General features: G+C 37.3%; 1 protein-coding gene across 3 annotated transcripts; it reads left to right on the top strand.

The window, feature by feature from the left end:
* The first annotated feature begins 573 nt into the window (after nt 1-573).
* LOC113047779 (protein shisa-like-1a) lies at nt 574-18,330 on the top strand. 3 transcript variants are annotated; one of them, XM_026209069.1, is made up of 3 exons: nt 574-709; nt 6,458-6,671; nt 9,591-9,891. In XM_026209069.1, exons 1-3 carry the CDS (start codon nt 643-645, stop codon nt 9,889-9,891), a joined length of 582 nt encoding a protein of 193 aa, XP_026064854.1. In that variant the 5' UTR covers nt 574-642. The 3 variants fall into 3 exon arrangements, with proteins under 3 accessions (XP_026064854.1, XP_026064851.1, XP_026064853.1); XM_026209068.1 differs by lacking the exon at nt 574-709 and adding an exon at nt 16,928-18,330 and having other exon boundaries at nt 6,187-6,671; nt 9,591-9,887; XM_026209066.1 differs by lacking the exon at nt 574-709 and having other exon boundaries at nt 6,184-6,671.
* Nucleotides 18,331-19,093: the final 763 nt, after the last annotated feature.

Below are 19,093 nucleotides of genomic sequence, written 5' to 3'. Positions count from 1 at the left end.
GAGGATGTGAAGGCTTGAAAAGGCTTTAGACTGAGAGATTTGATTTGATTTGATATGTTGTGTTGGACTGGAGAGTTTTATTCATATCGCTTTATAAAATGTGCTTTTCATCAGATATAGCACACGAAGAGAGAAGCATGGATGGAATCATCAATAAGGAATTATCACATTTAATCCTTTGCAACATGCTGTATCTATTTGTCATTACCATTACCATGCTGTATCTATTTGTCAATACCATACTGTGTGGTATTTTTCAGACCAAGATGTCCCTCATCAATATTTTCAAATCTCAAGTCTTCATCATTAATCTCTCAAGTTCAAGTTCACCAATAATGAAAGGATCAGTGTAATGCCAGCTGTAGCTCCTTCTTATCAGTTATTGCACATGTAACTCAACCCCAACAGATGTCTTTGTTCAAATAATGTATGAGTTGTTCACTCCATTACATTTCATGTGGAACAACATGAGGGTTAGTAAATGATGACTGAATTTTTAAGTTGTTATTGTTTTGTTCTGAGAATATAAAGTTTACACACCTGTATATTGTGTGTTTTCTTTCTTTCAGAGCTTGCAGAATAAAATGACCACCAGGCGGTGAGAATTGAGTGTGTGTTGACTTTCTTCATGAGGGCTGAGAGATGACCATGAACGGCCGCTGGTCCTTCAACACCTTGGCTGTCATCTTATATTTGCTGTCCAATGCAGGTAAGACCATACTGCAAACAAGTTATTGCAATGAAATTATTTCCGGATGCAGGTTTACGCTTTTACATTTTAGGAGCAGCGAGAGAGCTGAGTCGAGGGCACGTGCCCCCACAAGCCATGACCGGATCTTAAATGCAGACTCAGACATGATTAGAACTAGGCAGAAACTCTTTTAATTTAACTCTTGATTTATTTTAAAGATTGAGAGAAATGGCGCTCGCTCTTATCTATCTCTCTCAAAGTGTGAACAGTGATCCTATACGGACCCTAGCATGCGAAGCGATGTGAAAGATTGGTCAAATTAGAGTAGTGAAAGCATATTCATTGGGCCATTATAGCATGCACAAATTAAACTGAAAATTCTTAACAAATTAGATCGTTACCATTGGTGTAGCAGTTCCAAGAAGCAACTGCCATTTTTGAGTAACAGAGCAAACAGTCAAAAAAGACGCTATTTAATATTATATAAAAAAATTTGTTTTAAATAAAATATTAAAATGTAAAAATAAATTAATTTCATGTATATAAGTAACGCACTGTAAATATGTACAGACCACATCAGAAATGTAAGGGAACCGCAACAAGTGACTGGGTCATGCTTATCAAGTTCTACTCTGAAAGGTGATTTTGTTTATTTTAACATCCGGATCATGTGATTCCTTAGCTTTTTGGGATATTATTAACCTAAATAGCCTAAAGCTGACAAAATACACAGTTCTGTAACTGTGAAACATTATGTAAAGATGGCTAATGTAACTTTTACAACTTCTCTTACAAGAATTAACAATGGTTTTACTAAAAAAACATGATTACTATAGTTAGATCATGGTAACCACAGATTAACCATGATTTTGCTACATCATAACAATAGTTTGAACATGGTATTTGTACAAATGTGGTTATACAAATGTTAATCAATACGCCAAAAAACATGGTTACTACAATTTTACTATAATAATCCATGGTTAATTTTCGTAATGGTTGCAGGGGTCATTTCTATTGTGCAACGATTTTCTGTATTTTGAGTATTTGCAGCACGTGTTGTCAAACTGATTAAGAGGTTTTCTTAATTTGCTGGGGGTTTTTTCTATTTGAACATGTTTTCTTAAGTTGCAGTAAGTTGAGCTCTTTCGGCCACCGTGTAAATTATATATATATATATATATATATATATATATATATATATATATATATATATATATATATATATAGTTGTAATTAAAAATTAATTGCAATTAAAAGATGGATGCAATTATTATACTATCATAAAACCCTCATTTATAAAATATGATACAGAGAGATATATGCAGATTATTATTTGTATTCGTTTATTCCAAAAAAGCAATTGCCATTTGTGGTCTACTAACCATCCTGCATAAAAAAAGGCAAAAGTCCGATTTATGTAAATCTTATTAGTCATAAAATTATGCATTCCTGACCATAAGAAACAAATATATTATTGTACACTATATTTCTATATGTATTTGTATTTTTTTATAAAATAACATTGCCTTTGTTATGAGGTCCCAGATGAAGATTAGATCACCTACTTGAAGCTGTGGAATTCATACATGGTTCATTCTGGCGAATTTGACATACAAATGATCTCATCTGTACTGAAAGTCTTTTCTGACTTTTTAATAAACCTCTGGTTCAACAGCTTCCATCCAACTCACATTCAACTTAATTCAATCCGAATCTAATCTACTTTTTTCACTCTTCAACTCACTTCCCAGCAAAACTCACTAAATGGAAATCTTTATGCAAAGCATAAGCCGCTACTACTGTTCATCTGCTCAACAGATCCTCACTGAACATTTCATCAAATGGCCCTCAGATGAATTCCATACCTAAAACCATTTCCCATAAAACAAACCGCCAGTATGAAAGCCTCAAGCCTGATTCTGCCATTATATTAAAGGCCACGGTGATGACAGATGTGTGTTTGGATCCAGCTCTGAAGACTATGCTGTTATAACAGGATTTGAACTGTATGATTTTTGACTTTTGGTTCAGTTTACAGTTCCTGAATGTGCATTCTTTCACCAACATGGATAAAACACTGTACTTTCGCACTTGTAAGGAACCTGGGAATTCACAAAACATACAGTGGAACCAATAGTCGTTCTTCTTCAGTGAATCAAAAACTTTATGTCTGAAAGGATACTAAAATAATCTGTCTCTCTTACTGAGCACAAGTCAATTAAATCTTGGTTGCTTTTGACTATTTGTTCATATGACTATATTAGTTGCATAAAGTAGTTATTTTTACTGTAAAAGTGACTGAATAATTCAATGAACGATTAAACAAAGGAACAATACATTTTAGTTTAGTGTTTTTATTTATTATGTGTGACCCTGGACCACAATTTTATTTTATTTATGTTTTCCAAATTGAGATTTAAACAATCTGAAGGTTGAATAAATAAGCATTCCATTGATTAATGGTTTATTAGGATCGGATGATATTTGGCTGACATACACAACTATTTGAAAATCTGGAATATAAGGGTGCAAAAAAAAAAATCTAAATACTGAGAAAATCACCTTTGAATTTGTCCAAATAAATTCTTAGTAATATATATTAGTAAACAAAAATTAAGTTTTGATATATTTATGGTAGGAATTTACAAAATATCTTCACTGAACATGATATTTGGTTTTCGGCTAATGCTAAGAATATACCCCAGTGATTTAAGACTGGTTTTGTGGTCCAGGGTCACATATAGGACCAATTCATATATTGCATCAACACACATTGTGCTGAATTAAAATAATAAAAATGCTATAAATAAATAACCATGGTGTTGCTTTTTACATGCTAAAAATTGCATTAGATTTATTCATGTTTTGCTATATCGGTTTCGTTGAAGACTAATATGTTCTCATCATTTGTCATCAGACTGCTGAGGGCAGTAATTACATCACTGAATGTAATGAATATTTCACTAATGAAACTAGCACCAAACCATCATTAAGCTGGAAGCCTGTTTGCACCTTAGACTACAAAATAAAAAAGGTAATCATGAGATACAGTTAAAAAATAATAAAGTCACAACTAAGAGATAGAACGTCAAATTGCAACACAATGCCACATAAACTGAGACACTATTAAAATGCATTAAAAACAGTAATATTGTGAAATATTATTACAATTTAATTTAATTGTTTTCTATATATAATTTATTCCTGTGATTATAAAGCTGAATTTTCAGCATCATTACGCCGTCTTCAGTGGCACATGATCCTTCAGAAATCATTCAAATGTTGATTTGACGCTCAAGAAACATTTCTTTTTATTACCACTGTTGAAAACAATATTTTTGATCAAAAGATCAGCATTTACTTGAAATAGAATTTGTTTGTAACATTATAAGTATCATTACTGTCATTACTTTTGTTCAATTTAATGCATTCTCCTTACTGATGTTTTAGTGTACACACCGAAAATGGATTTTGTGGTCATATATGATTTCAAGGGTTGATGTTATGGTTTCAGATCTGTCAGATAGGTGTAGACGTCGCACATACATTCACATTTCATTCTCACTTTACTTCTGGTGAAATGAGCATGAACCAAGGTGTTGCCCATCAGCGCAGAAAGCCATATGGGTGTTGATCATGTGACATACCAAAATAAAAATAAAAAACACTTAAATATTCCTGCTGCCATGGTGGAAAATAAAAAATAAATCGCCAACAGGTGGCTTTCATTTCACACCCCGGGTTTTTCTTTTGTTCTTTATTCCCCCTTTCGAAATATTAAAGACGTGCTTATTGCCTGACTTTTTGCCTGTTTGGTTGATGGATACATAACCTGAGCACTGCCAAATAACTTCCCCTGTAATACTGGGCTCTTTATGGGGTGAAAGGTGGCACTGGAGGGCTCTTTGGCCCACGTTGCTGTCAGCGCTGATTTATTCCGATCATTACCAGTCTCTCTGTATGCTTGCATGCTCACGTAATTAGACGTTTTGGTCATTAGCGAGGGGTCAAATGTGGCAAACATTAAATAGTTTCCTGTGTCATAATATTTTTGCCTCTCTTATTCAACTTTCGATTCATAGCAGTTAACATTAAAGTTATTGTTTCTATTCCAGTTCTTGCGAGTCTTTTCCAGGCCTAAACCCCTTCTTTGCTCATTTATTGTCCTCATGTGAATCAGAATAATTGCCTTGAAATAACTGGAAGACTTAAAGAAATAGCTGAAAAATAGCTGAATATGTATTCACCCACAGCAAGATATAGACGAGTTTGTTTCTTCATCAGAACAGATTTGGAGAAATTACATTGCCTGCCATCACTTGCCAATGGATCCTCTACAGTGAATGGGTGCCGTCAGAATGAGATTTCAAACATCTGATAAAAACATTACAATAATCCAAAAGTAATCTACACAATCGATTAACATCTTGTGGAGTAAAAGCTGCATATTTGTAAAAAAAAAAAAAAAAAAAAAAAAAAGTCTATCAAAAAAGTATCATCTGAATCAGGAGAGAAATATGCACTTACAAGTTAAAAGAGTCAAAAATGGTTCTGCTGTTTGTTTGTTTTTTCACTAGGGATGCACGATATTGGATTTTGGCCGATATTCGATATGCCGATATTTTCAAAATAATTTTGGCCGATGCCGATACCGATATATATACAAATATATACTGATATATTTAAACTTTAATTTTACTGAAGAGAAATCCATGTATCTCTTCTGTACTGATTCTACCATAAATTTATTATTTTTACAAATGTAGACAGACATTCACATCTGAAAAACAGGTCAATTATTTCACTTGGAGAATATCGGTTTGGCTCATCGGCAGAAATATTCATATCGGCCGATACCGATAATGGTCATTTTAAGCTTTTATCGGCCGATACCGATATTGTGCCGATATTATCGTGCATCCCTATTTTTCACAGATATATAAATATATCACAGTGCATAAAATCTCAGCAATTTCTCCCACAACAGTACTGACACTCGGGTGTACAGTTCAGAGCAACAACACCTCTGGCACAAATATTAATACTGAAAAAACTGAAAGTGAGGTCCATCAAATTCACTGAGATCCAACTCTAGTGTTCCTGTCCATTCCACTCACCAATAGTGCATTCTCAGACTGCTCTCATCTATATGCAAATGATAGCACAGTGCTTTCTTCTTTTCCATAAAGCTCTATATGAAGCTTTAGAGAGGAGCAGGTGCACTTTAGAATCAAGTCAATGGACACTGCTGATGAGCACAGCATTTTTCATAGAAAAAAAAAAGAGGAATGGCCAAGATACTTGCTCATTTATTTGCCTTGACATTAAAATGTTTCCAAGATTCTGCAAACTTCATTATCTGAGCATTTACTGCTGCCAGGATTGTTTGACAGTGAGTAAGTTCATGAGTTGAGAGTCTGCACGAGACGAACATGTTGTTATGTCACTTATGATATTATAAACTGTCACTTTTGCAGTGCATGTGGTTCTGGAGTTGAAATCTGCCACGTGACAGACTTCTGAAAGTCAGAAAGGACGTATTAAATGAATCTGGCAGCATTTAGCAGCCAGTTACTAAAGACATGAAAGATCTGCTCTGTAAATCTCTCCCTCTGTTCCACCCCAATAAGCTCTATCTAGCACAAATCAGAAGTCATTCATCCTACCTTGAATCAGATCACGAGCTGTTTGAAATCACCCAGCTCTATCGACCCATGAATGACTTGCTTTATTCCCTCATCCTCATGTTTTATCTCTCTGCAGCTCTCTCAGCACATTTCAGAGTCTGTGAACCTTACTCCGACCACAAGGGGCGCTATCACTTTGGTTTCCACTGCCCTCGACTCTCGGACAACAAGACCTACATGTTCTGCTGTCACCATAACAACACAGCCTTCAAGTATTGCTGCAACGAAACTGAATTTCAGAGCGTGATGCAGGTCAACCTCACCACCAATTCAGACGGCTTTGCTCACAAGTGAGTAATTGTTCAGAAATAAAAGTATTTTGCTAACATGCACCTTGCTTTGGTTGAGCTTTGAACCAATTTCCCACAACCAGCATGAGGGTCCACAGACAAGCACAATTTTCTTGTAAACACATTTTAATTATTTTTGTTTTGATCAAAACCAAGGCTGACCAAAAATAAAAAAGGCAAAAATAAAATGAATCAAATGTATGAAACAAATAACTATATAAATACATTAAAAAAATATACTGTTGGCATAACATATAATGAGAAATAATTATTTTAATAGAATAAAATAATAAATAAATTCAGGAGTGTTCACATTTCATTAAATACTGATACTTGATTAAATTAATATGAAATTAATGATTATTTGGTTCAATTTACAAGGCTAATATTAGATGCCATTTGAGTAAAGCTGACTAAATGAATAAATGACATGATAAAAATATTGTCAATTACAAGGATATTTTAAAATAGATTATGAACATATTTTCTGGAAAATATTTTATATTAAGTATAACATGATTGTAAAACATGAATATCATACATGAGAGTAAAGTAAAATAATCATGATTTAATCTCTAGATTTCTAATAAAAAGAGAAGTAAAAATACTGCATTTAGCATATTCAGGTAATATATAAAAAGTTGTTAAATTGTTAAAAGTAAAGTTTAAGTTTGTCGTAATATATACTTTTTGTAAATCCCTGAATTAAATGACATTTATAGCCTCAGGTATAACTAACAACCTCTGATGCTGCTAGTGATAATCTGAGATTCTCTGAACATTTCTCATTCATATGCACTTTCTCTGGCACTTTTTATTTTATTAATTGGTAAGAGATCAAATTTAGACAGTGTAATCTACCCTCAGCACACACTTCTAAAAATGGGCCTCGATTAATCCTTCCTGCATATTCATTTGTAGCCGGTCCATCCATCCAAACCCTACCACAGCCAGTCTGCCTCGACTAAAACTTCCTCTGACAGGGTTCTGACCTGTACACTGTTTTGTGAAAGCCCTTCCTGTGCTATAACGGCCACAGAAGGTTAGCAGTGCTGTTCAGATTTTCCCACTGGCTGTTAAAATAACTGAGTCTGAAAACTGACTCCCGGTCTCCGGTGCAGTGAGCCAGACCCGAGATCAGTAGAGTGACGCCTTTCTTCTGAATATCATCACGGCTTGTTTATCCCTCCAGCTGACTGAGAGGGAGGTTAGAAAAATGGGACAATCAGATGGACTTGCTTTTTTGCGGTAGGCCTGATTTTGTCTGCCATCCTCACACATATGCAAACACCGTTCAAAATGCATTTGCAGCAGATACAAAACCACTTGCATGAGACAGAGAAAAAGAGACAGAAGAGATTAAATTCAGGTTAATTTAGGACATTTTTCATTAAATCAGGGGTTTACAAACTTTTTTAAGTCAAGGACCTTCATATATGATGACCCAATTGTGAGGGACCCACTACCTAAAATATAGAGGCAGCTATTTATTTTTGTATATAAAGATCCATTTATACTGTGTGAGAAAAATATGTGATATTATAAAAAAAATCCAATATTCAGTAATTGTAATTGACCAAAAAGACAAGAAAAAATAAATAATGCAAATAAATTATTAAGTATATTATTAAGTAAATATGAATTAAAATATTTACTTGTGATAAATATATATCATATCATATAGGAGAGATAACTTAGAAATAAGAATTTTAACAAAACATATTCATCTTTAATTCAAGTAAAAAATTATGATTTCAATAAAATAATTTGTATTATTCTACATACATACACACACACACACATACACATATATATATATTGAAAGTTGTAAATAAAAAAGATTATAATAAAAAGTTAAATACTTTGCATTGTTATAGCATATTAATATAAAATATTAATATAATAGAAATATTATAATGTATAACAGAAGGTGAGATTAATTTTTTATTCATTTTTTATTCAAGTTAAAAACTATGGTTTCGATAAAAAAAATCATTCTATAACACTAATGTCATTAAAAAATAAAGTGTGTGTGTGCGTGTGTAATCGCACTATAAAAACTGATTTTCCAAATTTGTAAATAAAAAAAGTGTATTAAAGCATGTTTTACAAGAAAACACTCTTATTTAATAAATAGTTTCTAAGTTGATAATATAATTAATTAGAAATACAAAGTATAAGTACATTTATTATGTTCTAATATATAAATTTGGTAAAATATTTTGTAAATATTAAGTGAATTAATTTTTTTCAATGACCTCCTAATCTTGAATATTTTAGCATATTCATGTCTGTAGGAAGTGACATGAATGCATTTTCAAATTATTTAAAAATAGCAGCACAATATCTTGATAAAAACAAAAGTGATGTATGATTGTATTGTTGCTGTCTGCATCAGCAGTTTCCGAAACGTCTCTGTTGATGCCTGCTGTGTGTGCAACTTCCTAATCGTTATTCCCAAGTGAACCGCGCATCCAGATCAAATTGTCTGTTCCGACGATGAAAGAATTCCTCTGACATTAAGCCTTCACAAAAGATACTGCAATATCTCACTCTGTGACAGCCTCAGGAGTACGTATAAAAAACCAAGCCCTGTTGTTTCAGTCAAGCATCTCTGTGAGAAATATCATAGTACTAATCCAAAACAAATCAATTAAACTTCAGCTCTATGATGGGAAGCAGTGACATGAAAGCAAGTCTATCACCATGCACTGATTCTGGAGAAGCATGAAAATATTATTTCAAATTGATCCCTCTATAGAATCTTTTCTTTGCATCGGTTGATTTAAATGGAGAGAAAATCAGGCCCATTCTTCCTTGTAATTGTATGATTATTCCAGTTTTCTATTACTATTATTATTATTTCTTCTTGTGGAGCAACGTCACTAACTTCCATCATTATCCTTTCTTTCACTTTAGTAACTACACCGCCCTCATCGGTGTGTGGATTTACGGATTTTTCGTCATGGTCCTCTTGGCTTTGGACTTCCTGTACTACTCGGCTATGAACTATGAGTTGTGCCGGGTCTACCTGGAGAAATGGGGGCTTGGAGGACGGTGGCTCAAACAGGCCAGGAGTCAATGGCACAGCGCGGCGGCTCAGGAGGGCGAACACAACATGGGATCAGGCCTGAGTCACCACCAACATGCACGGCACAGTTTGAGAGGAGAAGCACAGAGCCCTACACGCTTGACCTTCCAGACCTCAACAGCCTGGTGAGTCAACCAAACTAATGAATGCGAATCGACAATGAGTCGGACTTAATTCATGTCACTTCTGCATCATTTTTTTTTTTGGTTTGCATGTGATTTCTGTACTTCACATAGGAGGAAATGTGTAGAAACTGTGCAGCAGATGTCTCAACAGCTGGTAGATATTCCTAGTTCACAGTGAGCAAAGGTGATTTTCAAGTAGACTGATGTCTGATAGACACCAGGATCCACTTAAAAGACAGAATTCACCGGCTGGGCTTACATGGATAATAAAAGAATGATGTAGAGCTGACCTTTTAAAAGCCTGCAAATTCTTGGCTCAGGCAGAGGAACTATTCAGACAACACAGAAACCGTTTCAGATGAGACTGAGGGGAAGCTTCTACTAACTGCAGGTGTTGGCCACATGAGTCTCTGCTGGTTAATCTGACTCAGTATGAGGTAGCATTTGCTCTGCCATCTGTTGCATCTGTCGCTCAGTGTTTCCTGACATGACCTTGAAACGGTGACCCTTGGCATCCAACTCAAAGCCCTGCCAAACAACGCCTTTGCACCTTTGCCCATGCAATATTGTAAAAACATGACTAACACATTTGTCAAATTTAACACATTTTAAAATGTGATTTTAGCTGAAAAGCTGAAATTTCAGTGGTCATAACTTCTCTTATTATTTTATCAATGTTAAAAACAGTTTAAAAGAACAGCATTTATTTAATATAAATATTTTGTAACATTATGTTTTTAACCTCTCTCTTAATTAATGTAATGCAACCCAGATTAAATTATTAATTGCTTTTAAAAAAATTACTGACCCCAAATTTAACTGTAGTGTGTACTGTACATCATACAGTCAGAGAAAAGATATAACTGATGTCTTGTCTTAGTATTTTACCCAAGATGTCTCCTAGATCAGATTGCACAATCTGACAGAAAAGAAACATAAAAGCCCGAAGAAATTACAGCACACATCCAAATCTGGAGTTATTTTTGAAGCTAGTTAATTATTATTTTTTTTGGCCAGTCATTTTGAAATGCAAACTGAATGAGCCAATGAGCTTTCAATTCTCTCATTCTCGCCCCTCCCCTTCCACACCCGTCCTGTCATCTGAGAGCAAAACGTCTGGAGGCAGGCGAGCGGAATTTAGCGTGTAATATGATGATGATGCGTCTCGCACTTTGAAGATGCTGGAGAAAAAGAGCTCTTGCAGATAAGACAGATGGATTCATCTGTCTTTTTGACTCCAAGAGAATTTCCAAGGATAAGGTTAATTGAATATTGGCATACTTGAGATGTAATTCACATCAAAGCATTTGAATCACAGCTTCTCTCGTGACTGCGTTCATGATCGCTGTGCTAATGTGCACTTTTATTAACACCTTCAACGTGTATAACAAAATGACGGGACAAACTCAATACTCGCAAATAGTTCGATTTAAATGTTTTTCTTTCCTTTGTTGAACTGCTGAACTTCTTTAATTTTTTTTTACACCATACAATTATGTCAGTGGGGTCCAGTCTAGTTTTGGACAACACTGACTTTTATTGTATGAACAAAAACAGAAAATAACAAAAAACAAATAACAGAAATACAAACATTGCATTTGGGATCATATAGGCAGTAATAACAGTCTAAAGGAATCTAATACAAGTGGTCATCAACTTTGATAATACTGTAAAACTATGACTTAGTCATTAATGTCACAGTTTGTGATGGAACGTGATTCTGAGTGGTCAGATTAATTCTGATAGTAAGAGACAACAGTAACCGAATATCCCAGCAGGACCTGCAGACTCTGGACTACAGTTGCCAGCAAACGAAATAGCATCACTGAATAAAATGCAATTTTTTCATAGAATCGCATAAGAGATCATCCATCTGATAATAATTAAACAATTTCCCAACCAGTGAGTGAAGATAGCGGTTTCCTGTAGCTTTCCTGATAGAATTGCTTGTCTGTTTTGGAGTTTTCTAATCATGGTTCCAGATGGCATTGGAATTACGTTGGCAGATTCCATGAAAAATTAAGAAAAAAATTGGTATATTTTGAATACCCTAAAGGCTATAATGAAATTACAGACAATCATTGGGTTATGGCAAATGCATCATTACATCTTCTACAGGCATTTAATAAGAATAATGAGGCGGTAAGCTACATTAGGAGCTAGAGCCTGCACTTCTACTTTAAACACAAGCCTTTAAGCCAATTAAAAAGCCTAAAAGGCTGAGAATTTGACACACTATGCAAAGCCGACACTCAATTTTCATTATGTAATGGAGTGTAGCAGCAAGCATTGTTTTAAAATCACCAGTCAATCTGCCCTTGATATTGAGAGCCATAGTCTTCTGAAATGCAAACATATTAATTTAGCTATTTCTCTCTGTAAGGGCTACAGTTGCACAAAACTGATATTTTCATTTGAATGTCACCAACTTGGAGCACTTCCCATCAGAACGCCTCTGCCTCATCTCCCAAAACAATCATTTCTCAGGGGTTGTGGAGTGGAGGCAGGCCCAGAGGGGGCAGTTGATATTTCTATTGCACACAAAGGGCTGTGCTCATCTTGTGTAAATATCTCAGCACGAAGACTCAGCTCTCGTACGCACAGGGTTTGATTTGGATTTAGACCTTGTGTTTGGTTTAGAAGTACTGCCTTTCTTTCACATCTGTAGACATAATCAGCTGCTTCTGTCTGCCTTTCAGATCAACTTTAAAAAACTATTTTTACTATTACTGTCACAGGACTAAACAATAATGATGGCTCGGTGACATTAGGCCATTGTGAGAGAGTTTTGAGGCGAATTAATATTTTATATTAATTGATTTATTTCCATTTCCATGCCTGGCAGCTTACTCTTCTCCTGATATTATTAGCTAGTATAGATGAGGTTTTGACCAAATTTTGGCTTGCAGTGGTCTTAGAAGAAGCAGTAAGAATGGGTGGAAACCCACATAAATCCATAATGGAGTTGCAAGCAGCATCATAGCGGTATAATTTACTGGTAATTTTCTGCCAGGACATTTATTTAACAGGCATTTCCATTACCTCTAAAACAACACAAAGAAGTACATTGTCCCCTATTTTTATGAATATATTGTAACAATATATCCAGTATGTTACATTCACATTTTCTTTATTCAAATGAATAAATGTTTTTTAATGTATGCATGTGTGTGTGTGTTTTGTTTTTGTGACATATCAGGACACAACTTTGTATAATGACATGGGTATGACACCAGTATTACAAGGAGAGGGTGACTTCTCATGTCCCCATTTTTTTAAAACACTTTTAAACCATACAGAATTAATTTTTTTGAGAAAGTAAAAATGCACAAAGTTTCCTGTGAGGGTTAGGGTTAGGGTTGGTGTAGGGGCATAGAATATACAGTTTGTACAGAATAAAAACCTTTACGCTTATGGGTTGTCCCCACTTTACACAAAAACAAACGCGTGTGTGTGATTACATTAAACATCATCGTAATGCTCAAATAAGAATTTAATAATGTCTTCAACTAGCAATTAATGAAGCTGTTGACAGAACACGAAAAAAAAATGCTCCTTGAATACTTTCTAGGACGGCTGTGGTGTAAGGGAAGACCTGTGTGTGACATTTCAACTGCATGTACAGTGGTGTGTTCCTCAGAGGTGTGTTCTCCAGGACCAACAAACCTGTCTGCGCTCCTGGCCTACATTGCTTAAAAGCGTTCTGTAATGCATTATAAATGAGCATGGCGCTCTTTGCAAACACCCTCTTCTCTAAAGTAGGCACATTTGCCAAGACTAAATTTAAAAATCTGACCACGTCCAGAGGAGTGCAAGGATCAGCCAGTCGAATGGAGTCAGGCATTCATCATTACAAACAGGATTAGTTTGTGGGAACGGGTTGACGAAATGTTCTTTCTTTATCTGACATTTCCATTTATGAAGCTCACAAGTCTCACTCAAGTGGCAGTGGGACCCAAATGTTTATTCTCTTTCGAAGTAACTCAAGTCAAGTGTACCAGCAGTCAAGTGTGCGTTCATGCTCTGCCAAGAAGATGGAGGTTTGCTAAGCATCACTTCAAGAGAAAACATTTTGTTAGTTACATTTATGCATTTAGCCTTTATCCAAACCGACTAACAAAAGCAAGAAACCAACAACATTCATTCATATTATATATATATATATATATATATATATATATATATATATATTGTCACGGGAGGAGCACAAGACAGACACAGTGGGCGTGGCGTCAGGCCTCGGAGAGGCTTTTATTAACAGAAATCATAAAACAAAGGGAATAAAAGTGGCCAAAGGGGGAAAGTGTCCAAAATAACAGGGGATCTGGTGTCCTCGTCGTGCTGCAGGGCTTGTGTAGGTTGGGCAGTGTTCATTGAGGAAGGGTCCAGGCAAGGGGCGGAGTCCGGCGGCCGCACGCGCTCCCCCTCCTAGGTCCGGGGCGCGAGGGGCGGCGGCTTCTCCTAGCGGCCGCGTCTCTCTCGTTGGCCGCGGCGCTGGTAGGGGATGGACGGCCCGGCATCCTGGCCCGTCGGCCGTGTATACGGGTGCGGCTCCCATCCGGATCGCGGGTCCGGCAGCTCACGTCTTGGTGGCGCGGGAGTCCCTCAACGCACCCTTCCTGGACCCACGAGGACACCAGTGTGCATGCACGGGGAAGAGACCGGTCTCCTGAGGAGAGGCGCGTTGGGCTTTTAAACAGCGGCGGTAATGAGGCTCCACTTCCTTCAGGTGTGCCCCATCACACGCCGCCAGCCCTGACTCGTCCAGCGCCCCTCCTCTCACACACCCACTCCAGTCGGGAGCCTGGTGAAGGGCGGCGATTTAGGACGGGGTGCCGGTGACAATCAGGGAGGAGGCAGCTGACTCGTCACATTCCCCCTCCCAAGCGACATCCCCGTCCCCAGGGCGCCACCCACACGGGAGTGCTACCATCCTCAACCAGGCTCCAAACGGTCGGAGTGGGCGGGGCTTCCTCTCCGGGCGGTCCTCCCTCTCGCAGCGCACCAGAACAGGGACAGAGAAACCGGGTTTTAGTGACAGCCTCAACCAACCACAGGGTAAAATGACAATGGAACAGTCACTTACCCCTTGTGTGGCTGGGAGGCTGTCCCCAGTTTTCCTCCGTCCCAGTCTGGGTTCTCACGAACGTTTGCAAGCGAGAGGGGGTGACGTCACCAGACGTTTCCCAACTGCGCTGTCTAGGCTCCGCCTGCCCGCATTCTCCACCAGTGTCACGGGAGGAGCACAAGACAGACACAGTGGGCGTGGCGTCAGGCCTCGGAGAGGCTTTTATTAACAGAAATCATCAAACAAAGGGAATAAAAGTGGCCAAAGGGGGAAAGTGTCCAAAATAACAGGGGATCTGGTGTCCTCGTCGTGCTGCAGGGCTTGTGTAGGTTGGGCAGTGTTCATTGAGGAAGGGTCCAGGCAAGGGGCGGAGTCCGGCGGCCGCACGCGCTCCCCCTCCTAGGTCCGGGGCGCGAGGGGCGGCGGCTTCTCCTAGCGGCCGCGTCTCTCTCGTTGGCCGCGGCGCTGGTAGGGGATGGACGGCCCGGCATCCTGGCCCGTCGGCCGTGTATACGGGTGCGGCTCCCATCCGGATCGCGGGTCCGGCAGCTCACGTCTTGGTGGCGCGGGAGTCCCTCAACGCACCCTTCCTGGACCCACGAGGACACCAGTGTGCATGCACGGGGAAGAGACCGGTCTCCTGAGGAGAGGCGCGTTGGGCTTTTAAACAGCGGCGGTAATGAGGCTCCACTTCCTTCAGGTGTGCCCCATCACACGCCGCCAGCCCTGACTCGTCCAGCGCCCCTCCTCTCACACACCCACTCCAGTCGGGAGCCTGGTGAAGGGCGGCGATTTAGGACGGGGTGCCGGTGACAATCAGGGAGGAGGCAGCTGACTCGTCACAATATATATATATATATATATCAAAATGTGTCCTCCTCGGTTGATTTCTTGCTTATTTGTGTTATCAGCTTATCGGTTAACAGCTAGCCTTTTTGTTGCCCACACATATTGAGGTTTCAATGTTTTTGACAACCTGACGAAGACCGAAATTTTTATTAAACATTTTTAGAGGGCACTGTGGAGGTGTACTGTCCTTTTCTTCTTTTATCATATAAAGCAAAAATCAAGATTACAACGATGCACTTACAATGGAACTATTTGATAAAAGCATTAACATAAATTAGTGTTATTAAATAGTTTGCATTACTTGAGCTGTAAAGCTGTTCTCATCATATTAGGTTAATTTTAGAGTTTTGCTGGTTATGTTGCCATGGCAGCAAGGTGTAAAATTAGATGACTTTACAAGGAAAAGGTTAGAACGTGAGTTTTCATGCTAAAATCATGGTAACATGCATATTGTTTATGTCTTGTGGTTATACTTTTGACTTGGTAAGTATTTTAATTTACAGATTGGACACTTGAATAAGTGGCACAATCTATCCAAGATTTTAGATGAAAATAAGAAACAACATTAAATTCATTTTTGTTGCAATCAACAATATTCCACAAATGCTGTCACTTGAGATGCACTTGTATTGAAACCGCACAAGTGTGTCACATAAGCTCGTAGCTGAGGTTCCCAAAATACATTCATTTTGTTGATGAAAGTGTTGGTAAGGATCTGTGTTGTGTCAGTCTGACTTCTGTTTTGGGCATTATTAGCAATCCAAAATCTTTCAGTGTGAGGATGCTGTCTCTCTGTACAATGATGTACATCAGCGTGTAAACAGGTTGAGATTGTGAACGCAAGGCTCAATCGTGCTCGGGCTTGCCCATGGCTACAGAGCTGCTGTCTGATTATAATAAAGCATCCACAGGGCTTAATCAACACATCCGTTCCACTGGGAGATCCTGTTCTCCCTTTAAAGATCATCATACATCACTGACAGAGAATACACACTTGTATTCTAAAATTCTGCATGAATTTAATACTCTCAATAAAACCTCAAATATGGGTGTCAACAGATAAATCTTTATAATAAGATTATTTAAATGTTAATCTTGATCTCATCTCTCTACATTTCTCTAGATATCCAGCTTTGATCCCAAGGATATACTTAGTATTACAAAAGGAGGGACAGCCAGGAAATGGAGATTTTATATTCAGAGACTCTTCTGCTGGTCCCATCTACATTTAGGACACGGACTGTGCCGGCTACCTCCTGCAGCTCTGCTGGATGGCATTCTCTCCACATGCAGACGCTGATGCTGACACTGAAAGCTGCAAATGAGTTTCTCTGCCCAATCAAAAGAGGCTTGTTAAGCTGGATCTACTTTTCGACAGCTGTTGAAGGACTTTAATGAGACTGTTGTCTTTGACACCCACTATCTTGCCTTGTCATGACAGATGTTAGGACTTAGATGCAGGGAATAGGACTTTGCTAAAAGATAGAGAAGAGGCCGCTGTGTCCATAAATATCTACAGTATATGTTTGCACTGCTCTGAAGCTATTGGTTGGCTTTTCTTGAAGTAGCGAAAAAATTATCATTTGGATTTGACCCAACAGGATCAAACAAGACATTTTAAACTGCAGTTAATATAAAAAAATATATATTTCATACAGTGTGTTAAGGCACGGTCACATTTACCATTGTTCTGTGAACTTTTGTGGGCGAAATATCATGAGGGCAAGAAATATGAGTTAGGTGGATTCGCCATGTTGAAAGCACTTGACTATCGCTGAAGTACAATAGAAAGTTGTCCGCAAAATTTTACTGAAATTTCGCTGAAGTGACCGAAACATTTAGACAATTAAATATGATTTGGAATTTTCTAATTCTGGTTCCAAGAAGTGACATCACCATTTTAGAATACTTTGTTACTTCAGAAATTTTAAGCCGGGGAAATAATTTAAAAAAAAACAATAGATAAAGAAGAAGAACGTTCATTTATTGACCATAAGACCCTGAAACTTGACTTCATGGAGTGTAGATCTGAAAAGTCAAATGTCTGTGAGTTCACTTCATTGTAGAAATACAGCAACATTTTTTTTATCCCTATGTGCACTGAGTTGAAACCCACTAGACATAAGTAAAAGTATCCACTGTTAGGCTGTGAGTATTCACCTGCAATAACACACAGCGTTGTGCTGAGATGTGTTGTGTATAGAGGAGAAATTCTTGTGATCTTGTTTATATATTTAAGGTGAAACTAATAGTTTTTCTCAATGTGGAGGGAAGAGAGATGTGTTATGTTTTGGAGAAAAAGTTATAATGGTTAAAAACTGCCTTACGGTAAATCTGTAGTACATGCCTAGCACCTTGTTCTGTGATAGTGGTTGGTACCTCAGTTGAAGTGTGATATGGCCGTCCACCTGTTAAACTCTCTCTGTTTTTATTATAGGGTCAGTAGGCGGGTGGGAGTCAGCGGAGTTCTAATTGCACTTGTTAACTTTTTACTGTTATAATCTGGGAGAAATAAAGATTTATCTTTTGCAGTGTTTTTGAACGTCTATCGGATCTCTCGCTTTCTCTTCCTGATCCTAGTCAAAAGGTCATTTATACACTACTGTTCAAAAGTTTGCCATCAGTAGGATTTTCTTAAAAACCTAATGAATACTTTCATTCATTCAAGTAAATACATTTAGAATATTGCAAAAAACTTCGATTTCAAATACTGAAGTGCTGTTCTTTTGAAATTTCCATTCATAAAGGAATGCTGAAAAAATGTATTGTGATTTCCACAAATATAATACAAGCAGCATAACTGTTTTCAACACTGATAATAAGAAGAAAAATTTCATGAACACCAAATCAGAATATTAGAATAATTATGAAGGATCATGTGACTCTGAATACCTGACTAATGGCTGCTGAAAATTCCACTTTGCATAACAGGAATAAATTATATTTTAAAGTATATTAAAATAGAAAACAGTTATTTTAAATTTCCATAATATTTCACAATATTTGTGGGGTTTTTTTGTATTTTGGTGAGCATAAGACTTCTTTCATAAACGTCATCTCGACCATAAACTTGAGTAGTGCATCTATTTTATTTTATTCATATTTTATATTTTTATATCTGTCTATATATTTATATCCTTCTTTAAATTGTACATATCACTCATTTTTAAATTGGTAACTTTACAGTAAGTTACATTTCTTAAAATTAGTGTATGCATTATGTTATGCATCATTAACAAACCATGAACAAAATAATTTATGAATCTAGGTTAATATTCTTTTACTAATT

Source organism: Carassius auratus, chromosome 29 (genome assembly GCF_003368295.1).
Source record: "Carassius auratus strain Wakin chromosome 29, ASM336829v1, whole genome shotgun sequence".
NCBI classification, from domain to species: Eukaryota; Metazoa; Chordata; class Actinopteri; order Cypriniformes; family Cyprinidae; genus Carassius; species Carassius auratus.
This window is presented reverse-complemented; position numbering and strand designations above follow the sequence as displayed.